At 42.0% G+C, this 26,309-nt stretch overlaps 1 protein-coding gene across 1 annotated transcript in view; it reads left to right on the forward strand.

Moving 5' to 3' along the window:
• FNDC1 (fibronectin type III domain containing 1) overlaps window positions 1-26,309 on the forward strand; it is a 125,516-nt gene that overhangs the window by 79,819 nt on the left and 19,388 nt on the right. The window contains exons 12-15 of the mRNA XM_038397624.2: window positions 6,855-6,920; window positions 9,655-9,825; window positions 14,576-14,806; window positions 19,689-19,797. Coding sequence (XP_038253552.1) covers window positions 6,855-6,920; window positions 9,655-9,825; window positions 14,576-14,806; window positions 19,689-19,797 — 577 coding nt within the window. The remainder of the gene's footprint in view (window positions 1-6,854; window positions 6,921-9,654; window positions 9,826-14,575; window positions 14,807-19,688; window positions 19,798-26,309) is intronic.

Below are 26,309 nucleotides of genomic sequence, written 5' to 3' on the forward strand. Positions count from 1 at the left end.
AATTAGAGGGCCATACAGAACTTCCTTTCCCCGCATTAAATATAAAGCAATGACCTTGCGTGTCATTGTATCTCTGTTGCAGCAATAGAAGCTAATAACACTGCCAAATTTAGATCTGAAGTAAGCAAGAACAAATTCACCGAAGTCAGTTTTGTTGAGCTTGTGTACACTGGGTGTAAATTCAACCCATGCATCATTTGAAAGCAGCATCAGAAAACAGCTCCTTATATTCAAAATTGGGGCCTGGACACGCCTACTGAATTGTCCTAAGCCCCCCATTTACAGAAGTTTGTAACTGGATTTCGAAACAGACAATGTAAATGGTATCTGCGGAGCCGCACTATCAGTTTAGAAAGCACAGAAGAGATGGAAAGAAGAGACATGGACAGCTGATGATGAGCTGAGATGGACGCAAACGTCTTCTACAAAAACTGCCATGAGCAGAAGATTGGAGATTCCTCTATCAGCTGTACTGGGTGAGTAATCTGTCTGAGAGATTTTATTACCTTGTATAGGCAGAACTGTTATTATTTATATTCTTAGTATTCATTATTTAGCAGGTAATCTGTAACTGTTTTTGACTATGTATACATCTGTGTGTGTAGATAGAGAGAGAGACACACACAGAGCCAAAGAAATATTAAATTTAATCTCTGTGAGACAGTAACACAAGTAGGACTTTGCTGTAGGTGCCCTTAAATCTTGCCGCTGACTGTTTATTTTTATTTACTGCACCTATGATTTGCAGTGTTCCTGATATTTATATATTCCCATTTGTTCAGGCTTTAGCATGAGAGAGCTTTGAATTTCAAGTGGATTTAGGCACCTAACAAAAATCCCAGCCTTAACTATTAAATGTGTCTTTAAGAGTTCCACTTGGATGTGGTGTGGATGGATACCCATATGAAAAACTGCGGACATATGTACCTTTGACTGCCTCGCCTGCTCTCTGCCTACCAGTCCATCTCCCTGCCACCCATTCTAACATCCCAAACTGTTAGCATCTTCTAAAAATCACTGGCTGTTTGTTTTAAATCAAGACTGAACTAAAAGAACTCTCCTTCTTTCTCTTTATTACCCTGGCCTGAGACCCAGGATGGACAGTATTCAGTATGGGATCAGTGACAGATTTGAGGTTTGATATCTCACAATCCATAAAGGTCAGAAACAGGACCTTTATAACATTTGGCAATGTGAGATTTGCAGTTTTCCAGTAGAGAGGCTTAGGTTATGTCTACACTGCACAGTTAACTCAGACTCTTGCCTGCGTTTTAGCCTGAGCTTGTCTACCATCCATGCAGAGAAGTCTCTGACCTGGGTTTGGAGGTGATTTAAGCCCAGGTTGGCTGGGTATAGGTAAGACTCTGAGATCTGCTTTAACTCAGACTGGAACCCACCCACTTTGCAGTGAAGAGGCAGACAAAATCATTCAAGTTCTGATAGTCTTCCAGTGCCCTTCCCACAATTCCCCCTTTCCTCCAGGGAAGATAAATTCTGCACAATTGACTAGGAAAGAATCCAGAGGATAGTAATAGGTAGGGCTTTGATGAGAAGATGCTCATACCTGGCCTAGGCTATCTAAAGTGCCAGTCATCTAGGTGAACTGTGCAGTGTAGACATAGCCTAAGAGGCTTGCCCAAGGCCATACAGAAAGTCTGTGGTAGAGCAGAGAAATGAACGTGTATCTCCCAAGCACCAGACTAGCACCCTGGGACATCCCTCCTCTCTGTCATAAGATGAAACCTTTAAAATCATGACATTGTAATATATGGAAAAGCTATTTGGGATCATTTTAGAGGTTTCTAAACTCTTATTAGTTAGGACCCCCTCTTGTGTGAGGTCTGGGCAATTTGACTCTTGATAATGGAAACACAGGTGGAAGTTTACGATATAGTGTACCATACCTGTAAAATGTTCAGAAACTCTCTCAGGCCCCAACCCTGCAAACAGATGCATTAGTGCAGGACTCTGTGCCTGTAAGGAATCCTACTGATGGGGCCTAAATATGTGTGATATACCACCTGATGGTCAAGTACTTAGTATTTGTTATTGGCACTCATGTAGGATGACCAGCATAGCTATTTTGTGGCTTTTTCACTGGTGAGAAGTGCAGCCACACCAAATTCATGCTGGGAAAACCACTATGCTTCACCCGTAACATCAATAATTCCCTCCCTATCTTTCTTTTCTGTTAGCTATTTTTAGAAAAGAATTTTTGCTTGGCCATTTGTTCCTTTTCCATTGTTCATAGTGTGTCTTCATGCCAGGGGTGGGCAAACCGTTTGGCCTGAGGGCCACATCTGGGTATAGAAATTGTATGGAGGGCCATGAATGCTCACAAAATTGGGGCTGGGTTGTGGGAGGGGGTGAGGGCTCTGGATGGGGGTTCAGGCTCTGGGGTGGGGCCAGAAATGAGGAGTGCAGGGTCCAGAAGGGGGCTCCAGGCTGGGGCAGAGGGTTAAAGTGCAGTGGGGTGCATAGGAGCTGAAGGGGAAACATGTCACTGCTTCCTCGAGCCACGCGGAGCAGCCCCCGACCCTATTCCCCAGCTGGAGTGCCGGAGCGGGGCAAGCCCCAGATCCCGCTCCCCAGCAGGAGCTTGAGGACCGGATTAAAACAGCTGGTAGGCTGGATGTGGCCCGCGGGGCGTAGTTTGCCCACCCCTGCTTCATGCTGTGAAGTGCTTTCATCGAAGTGCTTTGTCTTCCAGTATTGGTAACTATTTTTGACTGTATCGTCATTTTTTTACAGCTGTTCTTTACAAGGGACTGAGGTGGAGACAGATCTTATCTCTATTGTTTTTAGTATTATTACTGCTAACTCAGGCCAACTCCCTTTTAGGCACTTTTTTCATTATCTTTTCATTTCCTTTTTGTGATTCAGTTTACTTTCGTTAAGATTTTTCCTGGGCTTATCTTACTTTCATTATAGCAGCAGGTGGTTTTGGTAGAGACCCACTTTAAGAAAAATCAGGTGAGAGCCATTGACTCTTCTTGGCGTGCTTCCCACCCCCCCCCCATAGTTCTGAGTTTAATATGGAAATCCTTTATATCTTCCCTGTTACCTTTGTCTCTTTTCCTTATTCTCCACCTCTGGCAATTCAAGATGAGTCTAATTTCTTAGGCAGCCTGGGTGTTTTATAGTGTCTATCCATGTTTATACAGTCGCCAGTACCAGAGCAGCTGAGCATCTTACAATCTTTTAATATGCTTATCCTCATATCAACTGTGTGAGGTAGGAATTAGCCCTGTTTTACAGATGAGGAACTGAGGCACAGAGAGGCTAAGGAACTTGCCCAAGGTCACACAAGAGGTCTATGTCACAATAAGGACTTAGGTCTTCCAAGTGCTAGGTTAGTGCTCTAACCACTGGACTGTTCTTCCTCTATAGTATGACTCTTTAAAGACAACAGGGCAGCTTTTTTGCATCTATTTTGACCATATCACTGATTGCATCTTGAAGACGCATAATAATATCTCCATGAAAATAAATGAGGGCCAAATTCTAATTCCCTTTATATTAGGCAGTATCTTATTCCACAAGCAGACACATTAACTTCAGTGGGACTTTTCATGGAATAAGGCTGCCTTGAATCTCATCAAAGCTTTCAAAATCTGGCCCTTAAAATATTTCACAGTATTATTTTTAATAAAGGCATTGGCTGATTTTTCTCTGAAGTTTAAAGAACCTTTTAAATACTAATATTTCTTTCCTTTCCAGTGTCCAGTTTGCCAGAAGCTCTGGCCCACATTTCATTCTTTGCAAAAGAGTCATTATATCATCCATGGATCAACCCAAATCTATAGAGAGCCTTATTGCATGTTGCAGAAAAAACAGCTGTTCCTCTTTAGAAGTAGAGCATGTCAAGAATGTCTCTGCCAATGCATCAGATTGGAAGTGTGAAAGGACAGGACACTTCCTGAATCCTGCAACATACGTATGACATAGGTTGAGAAATATTAATCCTCGCTTCAGAGTTATGAGGATTTCTATGGGGAATAAATGTTTGCTTCTCTCTCCATAACGTTTCTATAACCTCAGCTTGGCTGCCTAGTCCAACGTTTGACACATGCAATAAAACAGCCTGCCCTGTCTGGGTGAACATCCCTGAGATGAAAGCTCCTCCAAGGTGCCTATTTAACAGCTGCTACGTTACATTTGAAGGAGGATAACCAGTTCCTATATAGCGCTACCAACATGCCCCAAACTTTAATTGCTACTCTGTCCTGAATATTTCCAAAGGGTGTTTTTGCACTGTCTATCTCCTCTGTCTGGGTCTTTAGTAGAACAGTTATTCTTCCAGAGCCTGATATTTTGTCACCAGAAGTATTTGGCTTCCCAACAGATTTGGACTGTAAGTGCCAAAAATGCCACCACATGTTATACTAATTATTTGGCAAAGTCTGTTAATATTTGGCAGAATACTTGCTTGTCCCAGCACAATTTATTGTCAACATTTCACTAGATTCAGCAACATTTAACAGAAAAGAGTTTGGCAGCCCAAGCATACATTTCCCAGACGACTCAGCCCTGGATGTGCCCAGACTCGGGGAAAAGGGAGTTGTTTTTTGTGTGTGTTGGCTGACTTGTGGTGAATGTGGAAAAATTCTAGTTAAGACAAGGAAGTTTATAGTTCTCACATGGTAGCAGGTCGAAGTAAACCCTACTGGGGAGCTACAGTCAACGTAGGAGGAGCTAACTGAGGAACTACAATCAACATAAACATAAAAACACATAAAACAGAAAGTTGCCGGAGGATTTTGTTTGTTTTGCAACAACTACGCCATTTCTGTGCCACAGCTCTGCTGAGAAAATACAGCCCTGTAAACTGGAGAACTTGACGAAACACAAAAGAAAATACAATTTCTCCATATAATCAGACTATTGTCTTGACAAGAGGCAATTATGCTGGGAAGCATTAAGGAGTGAAATCTGCACATTAACACGTTCAAAGCTTCGTGTATATCTGATACTCAATAATTTATCTGGCAGTATTCAAAAAGGAGTGTTTACATTATAACTAGTGATCAATACCAGCTGCCTATGTTGGGAAGATTCACTGTCTTCACCCAAAGATGCACTGGGTCATATGCTAGCTTGGCAGTAGACATTCAATGCTTTGTATGATTGCCTGTCAGTCAGCTGCACAAGTTTACCATGAGAAAATGTCAGACATTTGCTTTGTTAAAGTCTGACAAGAATTAGCCAATTTCCTGTATTTTCAAAATTTGTTCTGACACTAAAATTACTGCTGTATTATACCAGCTAGGGTTTGAGGGTTTTTTTTGTCTGAATGTAATAGCAAGAAATAGAAAATGAAGGTTTGTATGTTTGTTGTTCTCTAATAAAAATAAATGAGACATTCTAAGATGATTCAGATTTTATTTTTAATTCTTTAATACTGGAAATTGAAATTGTTCAACACATCTTAATATAATATATTAGAAAATGTTAGTTATATTAAAGGTATATATCTTATTAAGAGCTACAGTGGGAAGGTTACTTGTCTTTAGAAAGTATCCTGTATAGAACAATGTTAAAGTATGAAATGTGTCAAGTAGTTGAATACATTAATATAATATATACTGGTGTATGCAACTAGATTACATGAAGGATAGAGTGTGTTCATGTGTACGTGTATGTACAACTATGTATGTGCCTCTGTGCATGTGTTTTGTGTACACACATACACAATATCTTTATTATAGGTGCCAATAGTAATATATATAAAACCAGCCTTGCATAATTCTACTTGGAATGAGGTCTTTTGGTTTTGGGTTTCTTTGGAAAGGCAAATAATTTTCTTTTTTCATTGTCACCAAGCATCATGGTAAAGTATGGTCAAAGAGATTTTGTGCCTGAGCTGTTAAAATGTTATGGAAAATGTAGCTGAGATCAGTAACCATCTATGGTAATCATTGGGGCCATTATAATTGGTGTCCCTGCCTATTAGAAGCCATAGTTTTGGATTACATCCTACAACCTATAGAGTAGAAGTGAGACAAAAAGACTTCAGAAGGTTGATGCAAGCCTCCCAGAATTCAGATACGTATCTAAACCTTCTGAGGTCTTCCTCCTGCTCTTATTCATGTACTGTCTTACATCCCAACCACATCTTGCTCCCAAAACCCAGTTCTTCATTTCTGATGGTCTCTAACATGGCCCTACCTTTAATAGAATCCATCAGGAAGCTCCTATTTTCTCAGTACTGTTCTGGATGGCTAGTCTAGGTCTTGTGTGCTCTGGCTTCCCTGAGCCACAGGCACTGCAAAATACATTTCTCTGACTGCAAGGAAAGCCCCAAACTCACAAGATAGCAATTGATCCAGGAGAGAATCCATGATCTGCAGAGCTGCTGAAGTGACTTTTCAGGGAGGAAGGAAGTCTATTATACACAGTGGTAAACATCCCAATTATCTGGCATCTAAAACATATTGAGCAGAAGTTCCCTGTCGTTCTTATTTTATCTGCGCTGCTTCACCCATTCTTGCTTATAAATGTCATGGTTTTTTTGCCATGAAACCACAACAAGCTGTTACAGGGATGCTGTATACAGAATCCTGTAGGTCCCCCAGGGCAGAATTCCTGGAGGATGCACTGCTGGGTATTTTGTACAGCAGCTCTGCAAGAAGCAGCATCATGCCTCCTGGCTAGCTTGTGCTACCACCCATTCATCTACTCCAGATATTCATAGTGCACCTATTATCATGTGATCTAGAACCATTGCTGGTGTTGTCTCATTATTATATGGATTAAATATCTTTCAGTTTGTATTTTAAAATGTGTTCAGAGAGTAATTGTGGGAGGCAAGTATCATTTAATCATTGTGCTCTCTTTTCTTCCTCCTTCGATAGATACATTCTCAGGGCTGGATATGGATGTGACAGCAACTCCAGAGGCATATGTGATCTATGACGAAGGTACTGGTTGATTAGGGAAGTCCTTTGCAAGTGCTGTGTGGTCTTCCTTCCCCCCCCCCCCCCCAACATTGCACTGTAAAGAATAAATCTGCATCATATTGGATGGGAACTTAGGCAGGCTATCACCAGGATCATGAGCTGGAGCCATGCCCCTTGGTTTCAAAGCAACCCTGTGGTGGTTGTGAAAAATAGAGTCTTCGAAGGGGATTTAAAGTGGAAGTAACTCACAGCCAGATCAGTGTAAAGGAAACATGGGCCCAGTATTCTCAAATCATTGAAGCATTTTCAGCAAATGTGACAATGGGTGTGTCTACACTGCAGTGAAAGGTGTGATTGTAGCACATGCAGACATACGCAAGCTAACTTTTATCTAGCGAGCTCAAATAACAATAGGAGTGGAGCTGCAGCAGGATGACTAGTAGCACAGGCTGGAGGGCCCCGCCTGGGAACCTGGGTAGCCTCTGCTGCCTTGGCTTCACTTTTATTGTAGCTACAATAGCTTGTATTCCAATGTAGACATATGCAATGTTTGAGCAAAAGTGATCTCCAAAGTAGAGTGTCACAAATGGTCCAATTGAGAGCTGATTCTCTGTTACCCCATTAATGTGCTTGAATGGATTACATTAATGTACATCAGTGGGGGATCAGGAGTAGTGGATCTCCATGCCACCCTGCCCCTGCCCCACCCTGCACCCAACTTCCCCTTACACCTGTGATGGAGCTGGCTTAGTAGGCACCAATGCTGCCTCCTCCAGCATCATACCAATGGAGATTCCCCTTTGACTTTGTGCCATACAATATTGCATGTAAGCAGCACAATGTCAATTTAACAGACTGAAGAGAGTGGCCCAGAAAGAGCTTGACTTGCTGTTATTTTAGAATCTGCCTGCTTATAACTCAACTCATGACCAAAAAAGACATTTTTCAAAGTGACACTTCTAAAGGACACTGCTTCAATCCTGCCCTTATCTTTCCTGTTACAGAATCCAGCCCTAACCAAAAATAAGCAAAGTTGCTGAATTAATCTAAAATAGAAAATAAAGCTGTTCTGAGTGCACTAGGTGTTTAAGTGGGACTTCCAGGGTAAACAGGCCTTTTTCTGGCCCTCTGCACAGGGTTGACTTTCACCCGCTGAGCACAGAGAAATTATACCATGAGAAACTGATAGATTCATCTGGTCAGATCTTCCACTGTGTTAGGGCTGTTTCATTTCATTCCAGTGGTGCAAGCTACACTAAAACTCCCGTCCCAGTCACAGAAGAATCCCCCCTGTGTAGGGAGGCTCCTCAAGCAGTGGAGAGCTCTCGTAGTGAATTTCATGCCACCTCCTTCCTGCAGTTGGCATGGGGGAAATGGCACAGGGCCAGGATTCTTTTGCTGTCAATGTCCCCTGGCAGCCATTGGCAGTCAATCTAAGCCTTTGGGTAGCTCTAACATTCACCACTTTACCAGACCAGTGGGAAGCTGTTCCAGGAGTGTAAAATAGATGGTGCAAAGGTGGCTTACAGCCCCCTCTCCTGCAGCTGAGGATCTGGCTTCAGTTTCTGAGCAGGCTTATCCTCAGGTTTGCAGGGAGTGAGTGTCAACTCAGAATCTTGCCATACGAATGTGTTTAGTTTATCATGGTAAATTTAACCTGATGAGTTTGCATAAGGGGTAAGTAGCAATGAATTCAGCTGGTGGTCTTCTGGGTTTCCTTATTCCCTGCTCTTTACCCTTAGAAAACAGGATGATTACAGACCTCATGACTTTTAGAGCAGAAGGGAAAAAAAATTCCCTTCCTTGACCTAGACTTCCCACAATAACACCAACAAAAAAGTACAAAAATAACCAATTCCAGTGGCTGCTCACTGGAGGGGATGGCGACTGAGAGAAAGATTGATGTATATGATTTGGGGGCATTCTGATAGCATAGCAAAGATGGTTATATAAGAACCATGATGAGTAGATTAGACTAGATTAAACCTTTCTGAAAAGCAAGCACAGCTCTCTGTGAATAAGACCCTTCATGCCAAATAAGTGCAGTGAGTCAGCCTTCTCTTTGAATTTCTGACAGTTTGAATTTCAAATTAAAGATTTTTGTTTCCCTATTTACTTGATTTTTTTATTTTCTGATGTCTCCCCACACTTCTTTTTGCAAAATTATTATTTTCCCCTTGAACTGGTGCATATGTTTATTGTATCTGACACATATGCGTATCTCCTGTTGCGTGTCCCACTCTGTTTAATATCATTAGGCATTCCATTAAAGTCTGGCAGTTTTGCTATTAACTTTAATGGGAGCGGATTGAGTTCTGTGGACAACTTGTATGTATTATCAATAAACACACATTTTTTAAAATGCATGTTAATTGCTTGAGGGAACAGATTCGCTTCTTCCCTCTTAGTTCCTTTTAAATCAAACTTAAATCCCTTCTTGCACTATTATTTTTATAGTTAGTAAAGTGAACTGCAGAAAATGGAGGCTTTCCTCATCCTTATTTTGGTGCAAAGACTGTCTTTGTTTTGTTTAGTTTGCTGTAAGCCCTGGGAAGAAGAGCAAAGCGTGCTCTCCTCTGACTTAAAAATCAATAAGGAGTGTGTGAACACTGTGATGTGAAGTCTGCTGGTGAACGTTGCTTTAGTTTTCTCATCATAGTTTGTCATGAGGGAAACTATAAGTTCCCTGTCAAGTTTAAGCCAGTTTAACATGGAACAAGCTAATGTTGTCAACTCTTCTTTGTGTCTTCTGAAGACTATGAGTTTTTTGAGAGCACTTTGCCTCCAACCACCACCGTGATCACTACTACTACTGCTGCTGCTACTACTACAGAAGCAGTGCCTGAGACAGACTATCCAGAGATCAGTGTTGCCGGCTCCGATCCTGTGTCAGAATTTGACTTAGCTGGGAAGAAACGATTTACCGGTGAGCCCAGTACTTGTTATATTTTTGCTAAATAATAAGGTAAATAGTTCATGTTCTAGCTGCATCATTCCATCTGGTGAGAAGACTGCACAAATCTGGCTAATGAGTCACAATTCTTCTTGATACTGTACAGTGCTTTGAGAGATCATCACAAGATAAACACGAGTAGCAGCACTTGGAGCTGTATCTTGATCTCAAACACAAACTAAACCAGTTTAGTTAAACCAGAGCAAACCCCTTGTAGACACTTTCTTTATTTCAGTTTAAGAGGGCTGTATTTCAGTATAGTTTAAATTTGTTTCCAACTGATTTAACCAAAATAAAGCCAGGTCTACGCTAAAAAGTTAATGTCACCCCAGCTATGTCACTCAAGGTTGTGAAAAATCCACACCTCTGAGTGACGTAGTTAAATGAACCTAAGCCCTGGGATAGACAGTGCTAGGTCATTGGAAGAATTCTTTTGTTAACCTAACTACTACCTCTTGAGGAAGAGAATTAAAAACAGTGATGGGAGAACCATCACTGTGCTGCTGTAATGGTTTAAGTGTAGACATACCCTAAGAGTGTCTACTCTGGGATTTGCTCCCCTTAAGCTAAATCAATTTAAATTCAAAGCTTTAGTAAAACTTGTGCAGCTCTCCTTGTAGATAAGCCCTCTAATGGGAAACCAGGGCACAGTTCTCTTTTGTTACACCAGTGGAACCCCATTGATACCAGTGGCATTGTACACTGATGTATCTCAGAGGAGAATTTGTCCTGCCAGGATATTTCATTTGGAATGTATAGTATGGGAGAATAGGTAAATGGAACAAAGTCTTAAATTGGAACCCTTTTGATAACTAAAAGTGCTAATATGTTTTATATGTTCATAAATATCTTGCTTTATTTTGGAATTGTAGAAAGAAACAACAGGAGATGGAGCTGAGCCAAAAAGTTTGGATCTGCATGCACAGGCCAGATCCTCAGCTGGTGTAAATCAGCAAAGCTTCATTGATTTTGCTGTAACTATTGTTATTTATACCAGCTAAGGATGCTGGTCTGAGACCTCATCGAAGTCTTGGGGGTACATTGTCAGGGCGTTTCAAGGGCCAGAGAGCACTGGATTCCAGCAATCCTCCTTTGATATGATAGCTCCTGCGGGACTGTTAAAGGCTGGCAGAACTTGCTCTGAGGGTCCGTTCAGCTGCAAGACTGGGAGAGCAGGAAAGGTGGCTTAGAGCCATCTTTGATTCATGCCATCCCCCCAACATACCCACCAGCTGTGTGGAGTTCTGCTCTGGAGCAGCTGAGGCTTGAGCTCTTGTTTACCATGGTTTGGGGAGTAAAATACTTTTCACATAAACCAAAACTTTTTCAAATGAGTCTTCAACTCCTCCCTGTCAAAACATGACAGGATGGTTCCATTCTTTCAGCGATCATGCGTCTCAGCCTGTTTAGATTAGAAACCTTGTGATGGCTAAAATGAAGTAGATTACAAGCTCTGGGCAGACTCTCTGTGTGGTGGGAAATCCAATAAGATAAACTAAGAACATTTTTTTATGAACACTTCAGGTCACTAGGAGGGAAAATATTATCCTCCAGGGATCTGTATTATTGTAACTAAATAAACATTTCCAAAGGCAAACATTAGAACTCAAACTGTTTCTTTAAATGTTAAAATGACTGTGGACGTTGTGCCTCTGGTTCCATGCCCCCTATAGCCTTCAGGTGTGACACCGCAAGTGAGCCCTTCCTTAGTTTCCCTTGATCTGGATATAGATAAGTCTAAACCAGACTTCTGCGCATGAAAGAACACCCACTTCAGAGGGTTTCATTTATTAACAACAAAGATTAGCATAAGCATAAGCAAGACCTCATTCAGGTGCCCACAAGGAAAGCTGCAGTTTCAGGGTCAGTTCAACTAACTTCTTGCTCCGTTAGCCACGGGACACTCTAGACCAAGCCCATCCTCTGGAGCCAGTGCTTCTAAGTTGCAGCTGCTCCCTTCCCTTTGGAGAGCAGCCTCCGATTCCTTCTTTCAGGATAGCTCTGTTCTCTTCACCTCGAGAACAGTCTCTGGTTCCTTCTCTCAGCTTACTCTAGTATTCTTCACCCAAGGAACTATCTGTCTCTCTGGAGACCTCTCAGTTCCTTCTCCTAGACTACACTTGTTCCTTCCCTGGGGAGGCTGTCCCTCTCTTAAGAGGCACCTTCCTCCTGGGAGTATTCTCCCTGGTTCTCTGAACTCAGGCAGCCCTGTGGTAAGGTTGCAGGTGCTCTTCTACTAACTGACCATTAAACAGCCACCTTGGGCAACTGGTTAGGCCCAGGTGGGTCTTCAGAGGGCTGTCATGGGCAGGCTAGGCCCTGGTTCCCCTTGACGATCCAATTGCCCCTATGACAAGGACCTTTAATGCAATAAAATTACCATTTCGACATTTCATGAAGTACAGTTCTTGTCACTATAAAGCATAAGTGTAAATGTTACCAGTTACTAAACTGATACCTGTACATTTCCATACTCCAGGAAACTTGGGAATTAGGGGTTGATTTTAATATTAGCAACTGATTCTCAGTATTAAATAAGCATAGTGAGAGAGAACCATGCTACATTGGTTTCACTGCTAAATATCAGTAATTTGTTTCCATGATCTTTAGCACCTCTCCCTAAAGGACCTCACTACCACATAGAGACAAGTAACTGCTTACACTAGTACTAAGGTGGCCAGTTTCCAAAGCAAGGGCTCTGCCATGAACTAAAAGGACCAAAACTCTGTTACTTAAACTACATTCATTAGATAATGTGATGGTACATCCCGTTTTGGCCAGGACAGTCCCCTTTTTAAGCCCTGTCCCAGACATCCCAACTTTTTTGGCAAAACTGGGCATTTATCCCATTTGCTCTTACCAGCTGATCATCAGTTGGCAAGAGCAAATGGGACAAATGGCCCAGTTTTCAAACTGTGGGGTGTGGAGGAACATTAGCGGGGGGGGGGGGGGGTCTGGTGATGCCAGAGAGCTTGGGCCAGTCCTGAGCAGTGTCCTGTTTTTGCTTTAAGGAAATATGGTCACCCTATCACTAGAAGAACAAGAATTTATCTTTTACTTTCTGCATTCCTCAGGCAAAACCCGGTTGTGAGTATGTAGGAGAGGGAAGAGGATAAAGAGAGGCCATCCATGCAGGAGACAACTAGAATGGGGCTGGCTGCACCTCCAGGGCCAGCTCCTCAGTTGGTGTAAATTGGTGTAGTCCCATTGAAGTCAATGGGGCTATGCTGATTTATACCAGTTGAGGATCTGGCCCTCAAAATGCAAGGGGGATGTAGGGGCAGCTTTAGCAGGGGCTCAAGGGTTCAGTTGCACTGACAAAAATTATGAAATTGAGGGTGCAAAGACACGCTGTTGGGGGAGAAACTATGTTCACTTCTTTGCACAAGAAACTGTCTGTGGCTCCATAGCCTGGGTCCGGCATCATTGCGATGCTGCTCCCAGCCACATCACTGCACAATGTTGTCAGAAGGAAGAACTTGTGGCACCTTAGAGACTAACAAATGTATTTGAGCATAAGTTTTTGTAGGCTACAGCTCACTTCATCAGATGCACAGAATGGAACATGTAGTAAGAAGATAGATAGATATACAGAGAACATGAAAAGGTGGAGTAAGAGGCTAATTAATTAAAATGAGCTATTATCAGCAGGAGAGAAAAAAACTTTTGTAGTGATAATCAAGATGGCCCATTTAGACAGTTGACAAGAAGGTGCGAGGATACTTAACATGGGGAAATAGATTCAATATGTGTAATGACCCAGCCACTCCCAGTCTCTATTCAAACTCAAGTTAATGGTATCTAGTTTACATTTTAATTCAAGTTCAGCAGTTTCTCTGCTACAGAAGCCCGAAAGGCAAAATCTGCCAGAGGAAACAGTGGGGGTAATACCCCTGCATGTGCCTGTCTCTAGGCATCAAGGATATGGGGGCATGGCGCTGGATTCATGGGAGGGCCTCTCTCTGCTCTCAGCAGCCAGGTTCAGCTGCTGAGCCACGTCCCCCCAGGTGGGGTCTCTCTTGCTGCCAAGAGTGCATACAAAGAAAAGCAGTACTTGTGGCACCTTAGAGACTAACAAATTACATTGAATCAGAAGGCTACATCTGCTACTGGGGGAAAGGGACTATGTAGGCAGGCAGAGGAGCTCCAAACCTAAAGTGGGCAGGTGACATGGGAAGGACCCTGCCTTTACACTGTGGGCCCTTTTACACCCACCCCTCCCCCCACCCACAACTTTGGCTCCCAAAGACAGGTCCTAAGTCTCAATTTTAGAGCAACAACATTGGTTAATCAAGAGCTGCCATCCTGATCCTTTATAACACAGACTAAAATGCACCAGACATGGTTATTCCCCATCTATTGAAAGCCTTAGAGTAACGTAATTGCCACTGAATATTTGTCATGCTTACAGTTTCCATGGTGCTCTATATATATGAAGAGTTATAGCACTCCAAGAAGTTTCCAGACAGTTTACAGATTTGAAAGCGTCAGGGAAATGGTAGGAAAATATACAAGATGTACAAGCTGGAAGGTCAGGAAATGAATGTCTAATTTATTTTATTTTAAAAAATAAAATATAGCCATTTCTGCGAGTGCCGCCTGTAAAGAATATAAAAAGAAAATTAACCTTGTGCTTTTCTCTACAGGAATTGTCCTTAGCTGTAGTAATCTGCCTGTCTGTACAGACTGTTAAATAAATGCTGCTTATCACTGTCTTTTCCAGCTCCTTATGTGAGTTATCTCAATAAAGATCCTGCAGCCCCCTGCTCCTTGACAGAGGCATTGGAGCACTTTCAAGTGGAAAGCCTGGATGAAATCATACCCTATAATCTAAAAGGGGGAGAGCTGCATCCCCAGACAGTCCCTCACAATATCACAGTGGTAGCAGTGGAAGGCTGCCACTCCTTTGTCATTGTGGACTGGGCCAAACCCCGAAAAGGAGACTTGATAACAGGTATGGTAACAGAACTTGCCAGCCTTAGCTGTCACCCTGGGAATTTTGTTGTCCTGGTTGGGGTTCAGGAAACTATGCAGAAGCCAAATGGGAAGGTTTTTATCTTAATCTGAGCTAATTATGATTGATAATTTTTCAACAATGTTAACTCTCCATACCATACAGCTCCCCAAGAAGGAGGTATTAATTGCCTTCTAGTCAGTGAGAAAGAGCTTCTATGTCATCTGTCAACACTGTACCAATGCCACTGATAAGCATAGATTAGTCCTGGTTTTCTAAAGGGCTTCACCTTGCCTCTGTTTTTGTGCCTGCAGTTTTGAAGTGCAAATACTTGTGGGCTTATTTTGTAGCACATACCCTGTAACACTCAGATTGGCTGAAGCACTCATGGAGTTAGAAGGCTTCAGACCTATAAAATTTACCTTCCCTGCAGTTATTTGCATCAGCAATATGGGAATCTACATTTCAAAATCAGGTTTCAGAGTAGCAGCTGTGTTAGTCTGTATCTGCAATAAGAAAAGGAGTACCTGTGGCACCTTAGAGACTAACAAATGTATTTGAGCATAAGCTTTCGTGAGCTACAGCTCACTTCGTCGGATGCCGACGAAGTGAGCTGTAGCTCACGAAAGCTTATGCTCAAATACATTTGTTAGTCTCTAAGGTGCCACAGGTACTCCTTTTCTTATTTCAAAATCAGTCTCTTTATTTTTTAACACCGCTCTCTTCTAAATCTCTGAATTCAATAGTCACTCTCTCAAGAAAATTAAATGGGTGGTGAGGGCAGAGGAGGGCAGAGAGGATGGAATATTATGGAAAATACAGAACTGTTTTTCTTGTGGTTTGCAGATATTGCATGCCACAATAGCAATATTAATGATACAGGCCAGAATAAAACTGTTTCTGCATACAAAGAAATATTGTGGAGCTTAGTAGCTGAGTGAAAAGAGAAATTTAAGCTTTTTATATAAATAAAAAGAGTTAAACTGAAATAGAGCTGGTTAACTCCTGTGGAATACATATCCCAAACTACATTGACTTTATTATAGTTAAAGTTTGTTCAAATGCCAATCTGACATTCTGCGGTTGGCAGTTAAACAAATACATTCAACTAGATCTTTTCCACTGTCTTTAGAGCACATTATAGCAAAAAAAAAATGTAAATTTTGAAATACAAATCTCTAACCTTGCTAAAAAAAATTAGTGAGATATGTAAACAACAAAAGTATTTGGAGATGATGCAAAACCCAACTCGACAGCAGGTCAGATGATTTGGAGTCCGAAACTGACAGTGCTGTTGTACTGGTTTTTACATTGTTGCTGTTGCTGCTGAATCTTGACCCACTCTTTTGCTGACAGCCCCTCTGCAGAAGGGCCAAGAAGTGAATGGTCACGAAAACTATGCTAGCCTTATATTGCTGATACGCAGTGGTGGGGGAAGGCAGGGAAGCTTCCACTGGCAGTTCTGTGCCTGGTCAGTGGATAAATAAAGGATTTTGTTTTTCAGTGTTATCTTCACACTGTTCACTTAAAAAAATCACCCACAATGTCACTAATTATGTTAATATCAGAGCAATATGTCACATAAGTAATGTTTGACCATGTCCGATGCATCTTTTTGGCTTTCCTGTGTTTCATGAAGCACTTGCATCTTGGCACCTTTTTCTGAGATGGTGTACTTGTGGCACCTTAGAGACTAACAAATTTATTTGAACATAAGCTCTTGTGAGCTACAGCTCATTTCATCGGATGCATTCAGTGGAAAATACAGTGGGGAGATTTTATATACACAGAGAACATGAAACAATGGGTGTTACCATACACACTGTAATGAGAGTAATCAGGTAAGGTGAGCTATTACCAGCAGGAGAGAGAGAGAGAGAGAGAAACCCTCTTGTGGTGATGATCAAGGTGGGCCATTTCCAGCAGTTGACAAGAACGTCTGAAGAACAGTGTGTGTGGGGGGGCGGGGGGGGAATAAACATGGGGAAATAGTTTTACTTTGTGTAATGATCCATCCACTCCCAGTCTTTATTCAAGCCTAACGTAATGGTGTCCAGTTGCAAATTCATTCCAATTCAGCAGTCTCTCATTGGAGTCTGTTTCTGAAGTTTTTTTGTTGAAGAATTGCCACTTTTAGGTCTGCAATCGAGTGACCAAAGAGATTGAAGTGTTCTCCGACTGGTTTTTGAATGTTATAATTCTTGACATCTGATTTGTGTCCATTGATTCTTTTACGTAGAGACTGTCCAGTTTGGCCAATGTACATGGCCGAGGGGCATTACTGGCACATGATGGCATATATCACATTGGTAGATGCACAGGTGAACGAGGCTCTGATAGTGTGGCTGATGTGATTAGGCCCTATGATGGTGTCCTCTGAATAGATATGTGGACATAGTTGGCAACGCATCTTTCTTTTCACTCTTCTCACAGCCGTGCTTCAGATTGTTCATTTCTGTAATATAGCTTGTCATAATGTCTTGGTCTGGCACTCTGAGATTGTTAAAGGCACACTTCAAAGGACTTTTAAAAAATCAAGCTTATGCTCCCTTTCCCCTCTTTGTGATGAATAGAGAGGGCTTGAAAGGTTTTTCTGGGTTTTACCCATGAATTTTTGCTGCATATTTTTTAACCAACCTCTTTCGTTTGGGATGGAATGAAAAGCACATTTTACTTTATGCCTAAGGAAATTTACTCAAGGTGGCGGTGGGGGGAAGAAATTCTAGATGTTCAAAACCTTTGTTCATGGCCCCAAAGTTACTAGTCATATTTTTTAATTTGTTGCCCAATTAACAAGACCACATAGGCACTCGCTTTCCCTTTTATTTCTCCTTCAGCTGGGAATTGACTGAGCTAATTTAGTAGAGGATTGATTTTTTCCCTCTCTCACCACAGCTTGATCAAAATTTTAAGAGAACCCACAGGTGTGCTGGCTTGAAGCCAGAGAGAAAACTATGTAATACCGATGCGGAACAGAATGTAAACCGTGTTCAAGGTTGATTAATGTAGCTTGAGTCAATGGAAAGAGAAAGTGGATCTGTGTGACTTTTAAACTGAAAATGTCACTGTCAGAAATGGATATGCTGAGTGCTTCTCAGACACTTTGCACGTAGTGGTAGCCTGGAACTTGAGTCAGAGGTTGACTGGTACCTATGAATTGCAGATCAACTTTAAGGGATGTTGCTTCTCAATATGTGTACAGCATGATATCTATGTGTAGTATACTCCCATTTATCTGAAACCTTATTAGCTGAACCCCTTCCTTGCCACCTGTGTAAATTTCATGCTGGGAGACAAAGAAGGGATTCAGGTAATGTGGAGGTTAGCATGATAGAGCAGAGACCATGAGGAGGAGGAGGATGGTGTCACCAGCCTGCAGCAGCACAAGGAGCCCTCTTCAGTTCGGCTGTCACTGGAATGAGTGAGCAGGGCAGAGCAGAGATCCCCAACCAGGACTGCAAGGAAGAGGAGGATGAGCCCTCAGCTGCAGGGGAGGCCTGAATGGCCCCTGCTCTCTTGAGTATCCAAAGTCCGTGTCCCCCATGCTGTTCGGATAATCAGGAATATACTGTATTGGCTAATGGGAATGTCCGGAAATGTGCATGACTTTAGGCTGGGACTTTCACAGGAGCCCATGGGAGTTAGGTGTCTGATTCCCATTTAAATTCAATGGGAGTAGAACCCCTGACTCCCCGAGGCTTCTTTGAAAATGGCAGCCTTGAAGAGGACATCGTGGACCTGATTGTATTGCTCCACTTTTACACAGTGTAACTCCATTGATTTCAAGAGAGTCACACCAGCATGAAACTGGAGTCATGCCAAGGAGAATCAGGTCCAGCAGCTGACACTGCCAGAGTTGAATTATTCCATTTCTGCTGTTTTTCTTAGTTTTTTTTGTTTCTGTTTAAAAGCCTGACACACATTAAATACCAACGCAGGATCTTTACCAATGTTGGAAACTGTTCTTTTTCAAATATAAGGCAAAATCCTATTGTCTGATCTGCACGCCGTATCTCTATCGCTTATATTTGCACTTGATCTTCATGCAAAACTCATTGACTTCAATAGGATTTCCATGCAGTGTTCTAATGCAGAATGTTCAGTCTGCCCAGTACAGAGCTGAGATTCGCATTTGCTCCAGAATGAGTGAGCATGAAGCATATAACACTATTACCTTGTAGAGCGAGTAATAAGTGTGCTCTTGCTACCATTAATGTTAATGGGAGTTTTACTATTGACATCTGGAGAAATAATAGCAGGGAAATGGATTGGTTGCCCTCTGTAAAAAAAAAAATGTTTTCACTGTAATGTAATTTCCAGCAAGATGTTGGAGTTATACCAAGACTGAGTTTGACATCTCAGGGCAAATGTGCTAGATCCACTGAAGTTAGTGAAGTTATAAAAATTTACACCAGCTTCCTCCTCATTTTAAAATGCCACACATTTTAAAGTAAAATAGTGGAGGAAGAAGTTTCAGCCTCACCTTCTCCATTATTTCATACTAATCAATTTGTGTCACAATTGAAGTGTTATTTAAACATAATGGGTCCAGTTCATCCCTGGTTTAACTCCACTGACTTCAACGTAGTTACACCAAAGATGAAAGTGGCCTAATGCAAGTTCCGGCTCTGAAAAGAAACAACCAATTTCCTTGGAAAAATCAACAATTTTATAATTTAAAATAGCACTTTTAAAGAATGCAGATACATAGAGGGACCGAGAGAATAAAGAGTAGGTTTTGTATAAAGCAATGCCGTAGAAAGCCCTGATGTCTTTGCTCTTTGACACATAGAATTTGTCAAAGTAGTTAAGCCTCAAGGTATCATTGACTGAAACATAGAACTCTCATTGGCTGATCTGCTTTTCTCTCTTCCATTTGCAGGTTACTTGGTTTACAGTGCATCTTATGATGACTTTATAAGGAACAAGTGGTCAACCAGGAGTGCAGGGGCTACTCATTTACCTATTGAGAACCTGAAGCCAAATACAAGGTAACAATTTGGTTTATTCTTTTTGAACGCTGTTGTTAATTTTAAAACAATTTTCCCTAGTTGTTAGTCATTTTGGTGGTCTTAGTAGAATTGCACAAATCTGTCAGCAAATCTAGACCAAACAGAACTAATCAAATCAAATTTTAGAAATCATGCATCTACTTACAAGTACATAAAATATCACATTGTCCATGGGTGGATGAGCAATACATATTCACTATACTGATATGCTGATCTATATCAGCATAAAAAGACTTTGGCCCAGAAATGAATGTGCAAGCTATATACATAATCCAAGCAGCCTGTTCAGGAAAAAAATAAAATAATGAAAGGCAGGAGCCTTGCTTGCATCATGTTACACATTGGCTCTATCAGATAAATGGGAGAAGTGAATTACAAAGTCAAGGACACCTATGCAAGCTTCAGAACATACATGTGAAATATGGTAGGGTTGTGGGTGAGTGTATATTTCCATCTTATTCACTCCTGGCTGCAGTTCAAGGGTTTGTGGTAATCTATAAAGCTCTATGGGAGGGATTTTCAAAAATACCTAAGGGTTCTAGGTGCCCACCTTCCACTGAAGCTTACTGGGAGTTGAACATCCAACTCCCTTAGGAAGTTTTGAAAATCTCACCCTACATGATTGGGATTTCATTACCTAAAAGACCATCTCTCTGTTTGAGGTGTTTGAGCTCATAGGCCCCAGGTCTGGAGGCTTATGGCAGGGTGTTCAACTCTAGAATTTACTTTTCCTGTCTGTTCACAGTACAAGGCCCATATGTTTTCTCTAAGTAGTGACTTTTCTTGAGATGAAATAGTGCAACGGTAGCAGCACCAGACTTAGGGCTGTGTTACAGAGTTCACTTTAACCAGAACATTAAACCTGTATTTTGTAAAGATCCCATTACCAAAGCATAGACTATAAACATGGAGCACTATTTGAACATTTCACAGTGGCTTGAAAAAAAAATGAATTGATACAGAGAAAATACTAAGCATTTAGAATTACCTACATTGACAGTTTTCCAGTGGCTAGTCTCACTTACTTTATATCCCTGAAACACCCTGGGACTTGTCCTTTGGCCACATTGTTGCTCTCTGTGTGCTGATGTCTAGAGTATCAGTTAGGCCCAGTCTACACTTAAAAGTTAGGTTGACCTAGGTACGTTTCTCAGTGCTGTTTAAAATGTCATGCCCTGAATGCCATGGTTGGGTCAACCACCCCCCAGGTTTAACTGCAGCTAGGTTGACCGAAGAATTCTTCCATTGACCTTGCTACCACCTCTCAAAGAGGTGGATCAACTGCATCCAATGGAAAAAAAACCCTCTTCTGTTGATATGGAAAGAATCTACAACGCTACAGAAACGAAGCCGCAGTATTGCACTGTGCCACTGAAGTGCTTGTCGTGTAGACGGAGCCTTATACATCAGTAGTGTTGGTCTATAGTGCATTTTATAACATTGTAGCCATAATGGAAAAGATGTGTTCCCAGACAATCCCACTGAATTTGGTGACAAATCTCTAATGGCACAAATATCATTACTCTCTCCGGGGTTGAGCAGACAGGGGATGGGGAGAGAAGGAGATAGAATGACTCTCTCATCAAATGCCTTTGTAGTCCAAGGAAAAGTTTACTGAGCTGTGAAAGAGGAGGCCAGACATTCAGTTCTCGCCTCTTCTAACTGCTGTTTTAATGCACTGCCTTTATTAATGACTAAGACCAGGAACCCCAACCTAGGAGACCATTAATGAAGAGCTGTTGAACACTCTCCATCCCCATCCATTATTTGAAATAAGTTGTCAGACTTAGTTATGAGTTTATGCGAGGTCACTGGAGTTCTCTAACTCAGCACCTCCAGATTGTATTGACTGCATCACACTGCCTTTCAGAATGATGGAACCAGTTTTGATTATCCTATTTTTAACCACTATAAACTACACTCCTCTCCCAGCACTAGGAATAGACGACAGGATTTCTGATTACCGGTATTCTACTGCTGATTAGAAAATAGTGTGTAATCCACTTGGGAAAGTGTGTGTCAAGTACTACTCCAGGTACTGCTCTACTAAAGGGCTAACAGTTATTCTGCTAGCTAAAATAGGAAGTGTCTAAACTAGTAATCTAAAATTCATGGGATTCACACCCTGCTCGTAATCTGTTTTGGAAGCATGGTATGGTTGTATGTGATTCAAGCAGCAAGAAGACCTCTTTAAAACAGATTTTATATTACTATCGTCTGCAAATTGAATCACAAAATACACATTTCAATCCCTTGTTGGACACTTTACTTGAGTAACTGAGTAGTCAGTGTTCATTATGCAACCCCCACTGAGCCTCATCCATAGAGGATGTAAATCTGTGACAGCTCTCAATTTGAGAGCCTGCCTCTTCAGCACAAGCAGGAAAGAGTGATGCTTTTAGTTCTCGAGGACAATGATTCAATCTCTGGTGTTGGTCAAGATGGTGGTGGTCATACAGGTTAGTGCCTTAGTTTGGCATCTTTGTAGGTTTAGAGGTATGCTTCATACAGGAAAGAATGGGAGTCCCAGAAGAAAGGGGGTTGCAATTGGCAGACTTGCTGGTGTAACTCAGAGATGCACACCCCACTGCTGCAGCTGCTCCTGGCTGTATCCAGTTGTCAGAAGTCCATGAAAGGCTACAGAGTGTTCTGGGAAGTGAGTGATGACACACTCCTTCATGGAGGTTCCCTCCAGCTGCCAGGTCATGTCGTCACTGCTCAACGTGTAGTGCTGCTCTTGGTGCACTTACTGTCAGTAACTTTTAAACAAAGCTAAACTATTGTAGACATAAAGAACATCCCAGCCTCCCACGCTCTTCAGAGGGGTCAGTGTCATCAGGAGCCGCTTCAGTAGCACAGTTTCTCCCTCTGATTCCCAGGCCGGTGGAGTTATCCACTGAAGTTCTCTAACCCTGCACAAAAAACCTAGGAAATCAGCAAACAAAAACTTCACTTGGCAGCAATGAAGGTTGCAGAAGCACACACCATCCACCCAAACCCTTAAAAGAATGCAGATAAGACATTAATGGGAACGACTTGTGCATTCCTTTCCACCTTCATATTGCCTGCAATACTGTTGATGACCCACGCTGTAAGGCATTCACTTCCATCTCCCAACAGGCACCAAAAAGCAATATATACCCCATCTTCATAAACCTGAGCTCTAACGCAAAACATTAATGGTGACTTTAGCAGTTATAAGGCAGCATTACTTCCCACATGCATGGCATATGTGACAGCCAGATGTGCCGATCTGTTGAGAGAATACATATAAAAAGTCGGTGAGGTGACTGTTAGGGTTTTAGAGCAGTGGTTCCCAAACTTTAACAACCCACAAACCCCTTTCACGAAAATATCAAATCTTGTGAACCCCCTCCTAAAAATGAATATTTCCAGGGATTTTCTCCCTTATCTGAGCATAATTTATAGAAGCTGTGATCTTGGAAATAATTTGTTTTTTTTATGACCTGCTTATCACACACTATTTACTATTACATTATTATTATTACATTATTAATTTTATTACATTATGAAAATGGCAACATTCTTCCAAGATTTCACTTTTGTAGCTCATATCACTTCGATTAAGCCTCCTACATGTTTCATCAAGGAGTACCAGACGTGAAACAGCATGAAGATACTTAAGAAGCCAACTCAAATAAAGAGTTCTTCACACAAGCATTCGGATCTTGAGAAATCCAGGCTAACAATGCATGATTACAACAAAGCTTAAACTTGTTCTGCCAGGAAGTCATGGTCACAGGGCTCAGGCTGCCGGGCCCTGGTGCCTGGGATCCCTAGGGACAGCTCTGTCTGCCATTACAGAATTTTTTTCTGAGAGCCCCCCGATGCATTTTGTGAATTCCCAAGAGTTCATGAACCCCAGTTTGGGAACCACTGTTTTAGAGGGAGGTGAGGCACATATTATGTCAGTGGATTTCACAGCTGTTTGCTAGACAGAAGTGGAAAGTTGAGGCTAAGGAGCCCTGGGTTCTAGTCCAAGGTTCTGAGGGATGTGTACTCTAGTGGTTACAGACCCTTCTGCCCTGACCCCTGTCAACCCAGACCCCTTCTGCTTCTAGTTTCTCAAGCCTGTCCTTTTCCCAGTCCCCACTACCATCTTCACTCAGCTCCCAGTCTCCCCACCTTCGGCGCCACATTCTAGTCCCCTCCCAGTTCTTTGTCCCAGTACCCCTCTTCCTTCCCACTTGTCTCCATATCCCAGACTAGTCCTCCAACTTCCTCTGGCTCCTCATTTCATTATGCCCTTACCCTGGACCCTTGTCCCAGTCTCCCCACTCTCTACCCTCCAGGCCTATCTCCTCACCCCTCTACATTCAAGTCAAGCTGCTTCCTTCTCCTCCACCTCCACACTACCTGGGCACCAGCAGGGTGAACCCTGAAAGCACCGGAGAGACCATTTTCCTGCTCTCAGTTCCAGTGCCCAGCATCAGAGTGGCTCCTGGATGTCAAGAGCAGCCATTGCAAGGAGAATTTTGCTGAGCTGCTGAAGCTCTGAGCTGGAGCATGCTCTGTACAGATGGAATCTTCAGTGAAGTTAGCTTCCACGTTCTAACACGTCTTTATTGAGCAAGTGTGAACTGAGATCTTCAGAAGCTCATCCCATGGCCAAATTTGGACAGTTTTTCACAAGAACAATAAAAGTCACATCCTAGACACCAGGGCAGGTTCCCTGCCAAATTTCAAGTGCCTGTTCCAATGGCTTGAGGTTCTAGAGATTCTCAGTGAAACAGTTCTATGGATTTTTAACCTAAGCAAAACAGTGTATATTTCCGTAACCCTGTTCTGGGACTTGGCCTCCATTATGCACTTTGCAGAGGAACTTTGTTTTAACAGATGCATCTAGCACCTGTGGGCACAGCAAGTGGATCCTTTTCTATACAAAAAATTGTCTGCCTCAGCCAATATCATTTATATGCTCCAAATTCACAAACTGAATTGACTATGTATTTTTTGTCTTAAAAATATCTCCATAACCGCTGTGTGGGAAGAATCTAATTGAGAAAACATGAACTGGAGGAAGAAATTAGACTGGAACCTGTGTGTTCACAATAGTGTGTGTATGTTATGAGAAATCTCTGATTAAGTAAGATTTACTGTACACCAATGTTGATATCGGTGCTCAGCATTCCATATGAGAGGCTGTCATGTTTTTCAAACTATGGCATGTACAGCATATGAATCCTGGATCAGCTTCAGACCAAGATTTAAAGCTGTTGTTATACCTTGGGTAGGATGGTTGGGAGAACCTCAAACAGTGCAAAATTCTACAGTATCTTAGAAATTTTCAACTTGTTCTAATGTTTTACAAAACAAAAACAAAAAACCCAAAATATAACCAGCTTTTCTAATGAAGGGCCTGATTCAGTGTCCATTGAGGTCAACAGGAGCTTCTCCAATAGAAAAACTCCTATCATCTACAGCGAGTGCAGGATCAGGCTCCGTATGACATGAATGAATAAATCTTAAAACTATCTCAGAGGCACAGCCCACCTGTGCTCCTCTACCCTCGGACTGCCCATCAGCCTTTCACAAAGGATGTTGGGACACGTGAGTTTTTAGCAGAGTGCTCTCCGCTCCAACTCCCTTTCTGCACTAAAGCACTTTTCTCTGCCTCTGACATCTTGCTCAGTGCACCTAGAACTGTGAGCCACTGTGTTACCGCACTGCCACAGCAAGAGTGAGCTTTGCCACAGCTAAGCTGTGTCAGCTCCCAGACACATCAGCTTGTCTGCCTTGCCAGCAAATTCTTCAGGACTCTGCCAGTTCAAACCTTGCCTTGCAGGTAATGATCAGTGAACCTCAACTCCTGAGTTCCCCAGAGGTGTCCTTTTCAGTATCTAGTCCCTCTTACTGGATGCTCACAGAAGTTAGTAACAGGTTTCAGAGTAGCAGCCGTGTTAGTCTGTATTCGCAAAAAGAAAAGGAGTACTTGTGGCACCTTAGAGACTAACAAATTTATTAGAGCATAAGCTTTCGTGAGCTACAGCTCACTTCAATGCAATCCGATGAAGTGAGCTGTAGCTCACGAAAGCTTATGCTCTAATAAATTTGTTAGTCTCTAAGGTGCCACAAGTACTCCTTTTCTTTTTGAGAAGTTAGTAAGTTTGCTACCTCCAAAGACACAGAGCACATAGCAGCCTGTTAGCTCTGCTGAAGACTGTCACTTATTTCAATATAACATCAGTGAGATAATTTTGTAATAAAACAAGAAATAAGTTTAAGTGTTTTCAAGTGAGAGTGAAAAAGATATGAAAGGATACAAACAAAACATAAAAAGAAAAGGAGTACTTATGGCACCTTAGAGACTAACAAATTTATTAGAGCATAAGCTTTCGTGAGCTACAGCTCACTTCTAAGGTGCCACAAGTACTCCTTTTCTTTTTGCGAATACAGACTAACACGGCTGCTACTCTGAAACCAAACAAAACATACTTTCTAATGACTGCAACTTAACTTTAGTAAGTTAC

Source organism: Dermochelys coriacea, chromosome 3, assembly GCF_009764565.3.
Source record: "Dermochelys coriacea isolate rDerCor1 chromosome 3, rDerCor1.pri.v4, whole genome shotgun sequence".
Classification (NCBI taxonomy): Eukaryota; Metazoa; Chordata; order Testudines; family Dermochelyidae; genus Dermochelys; species Dermochelys coriacea.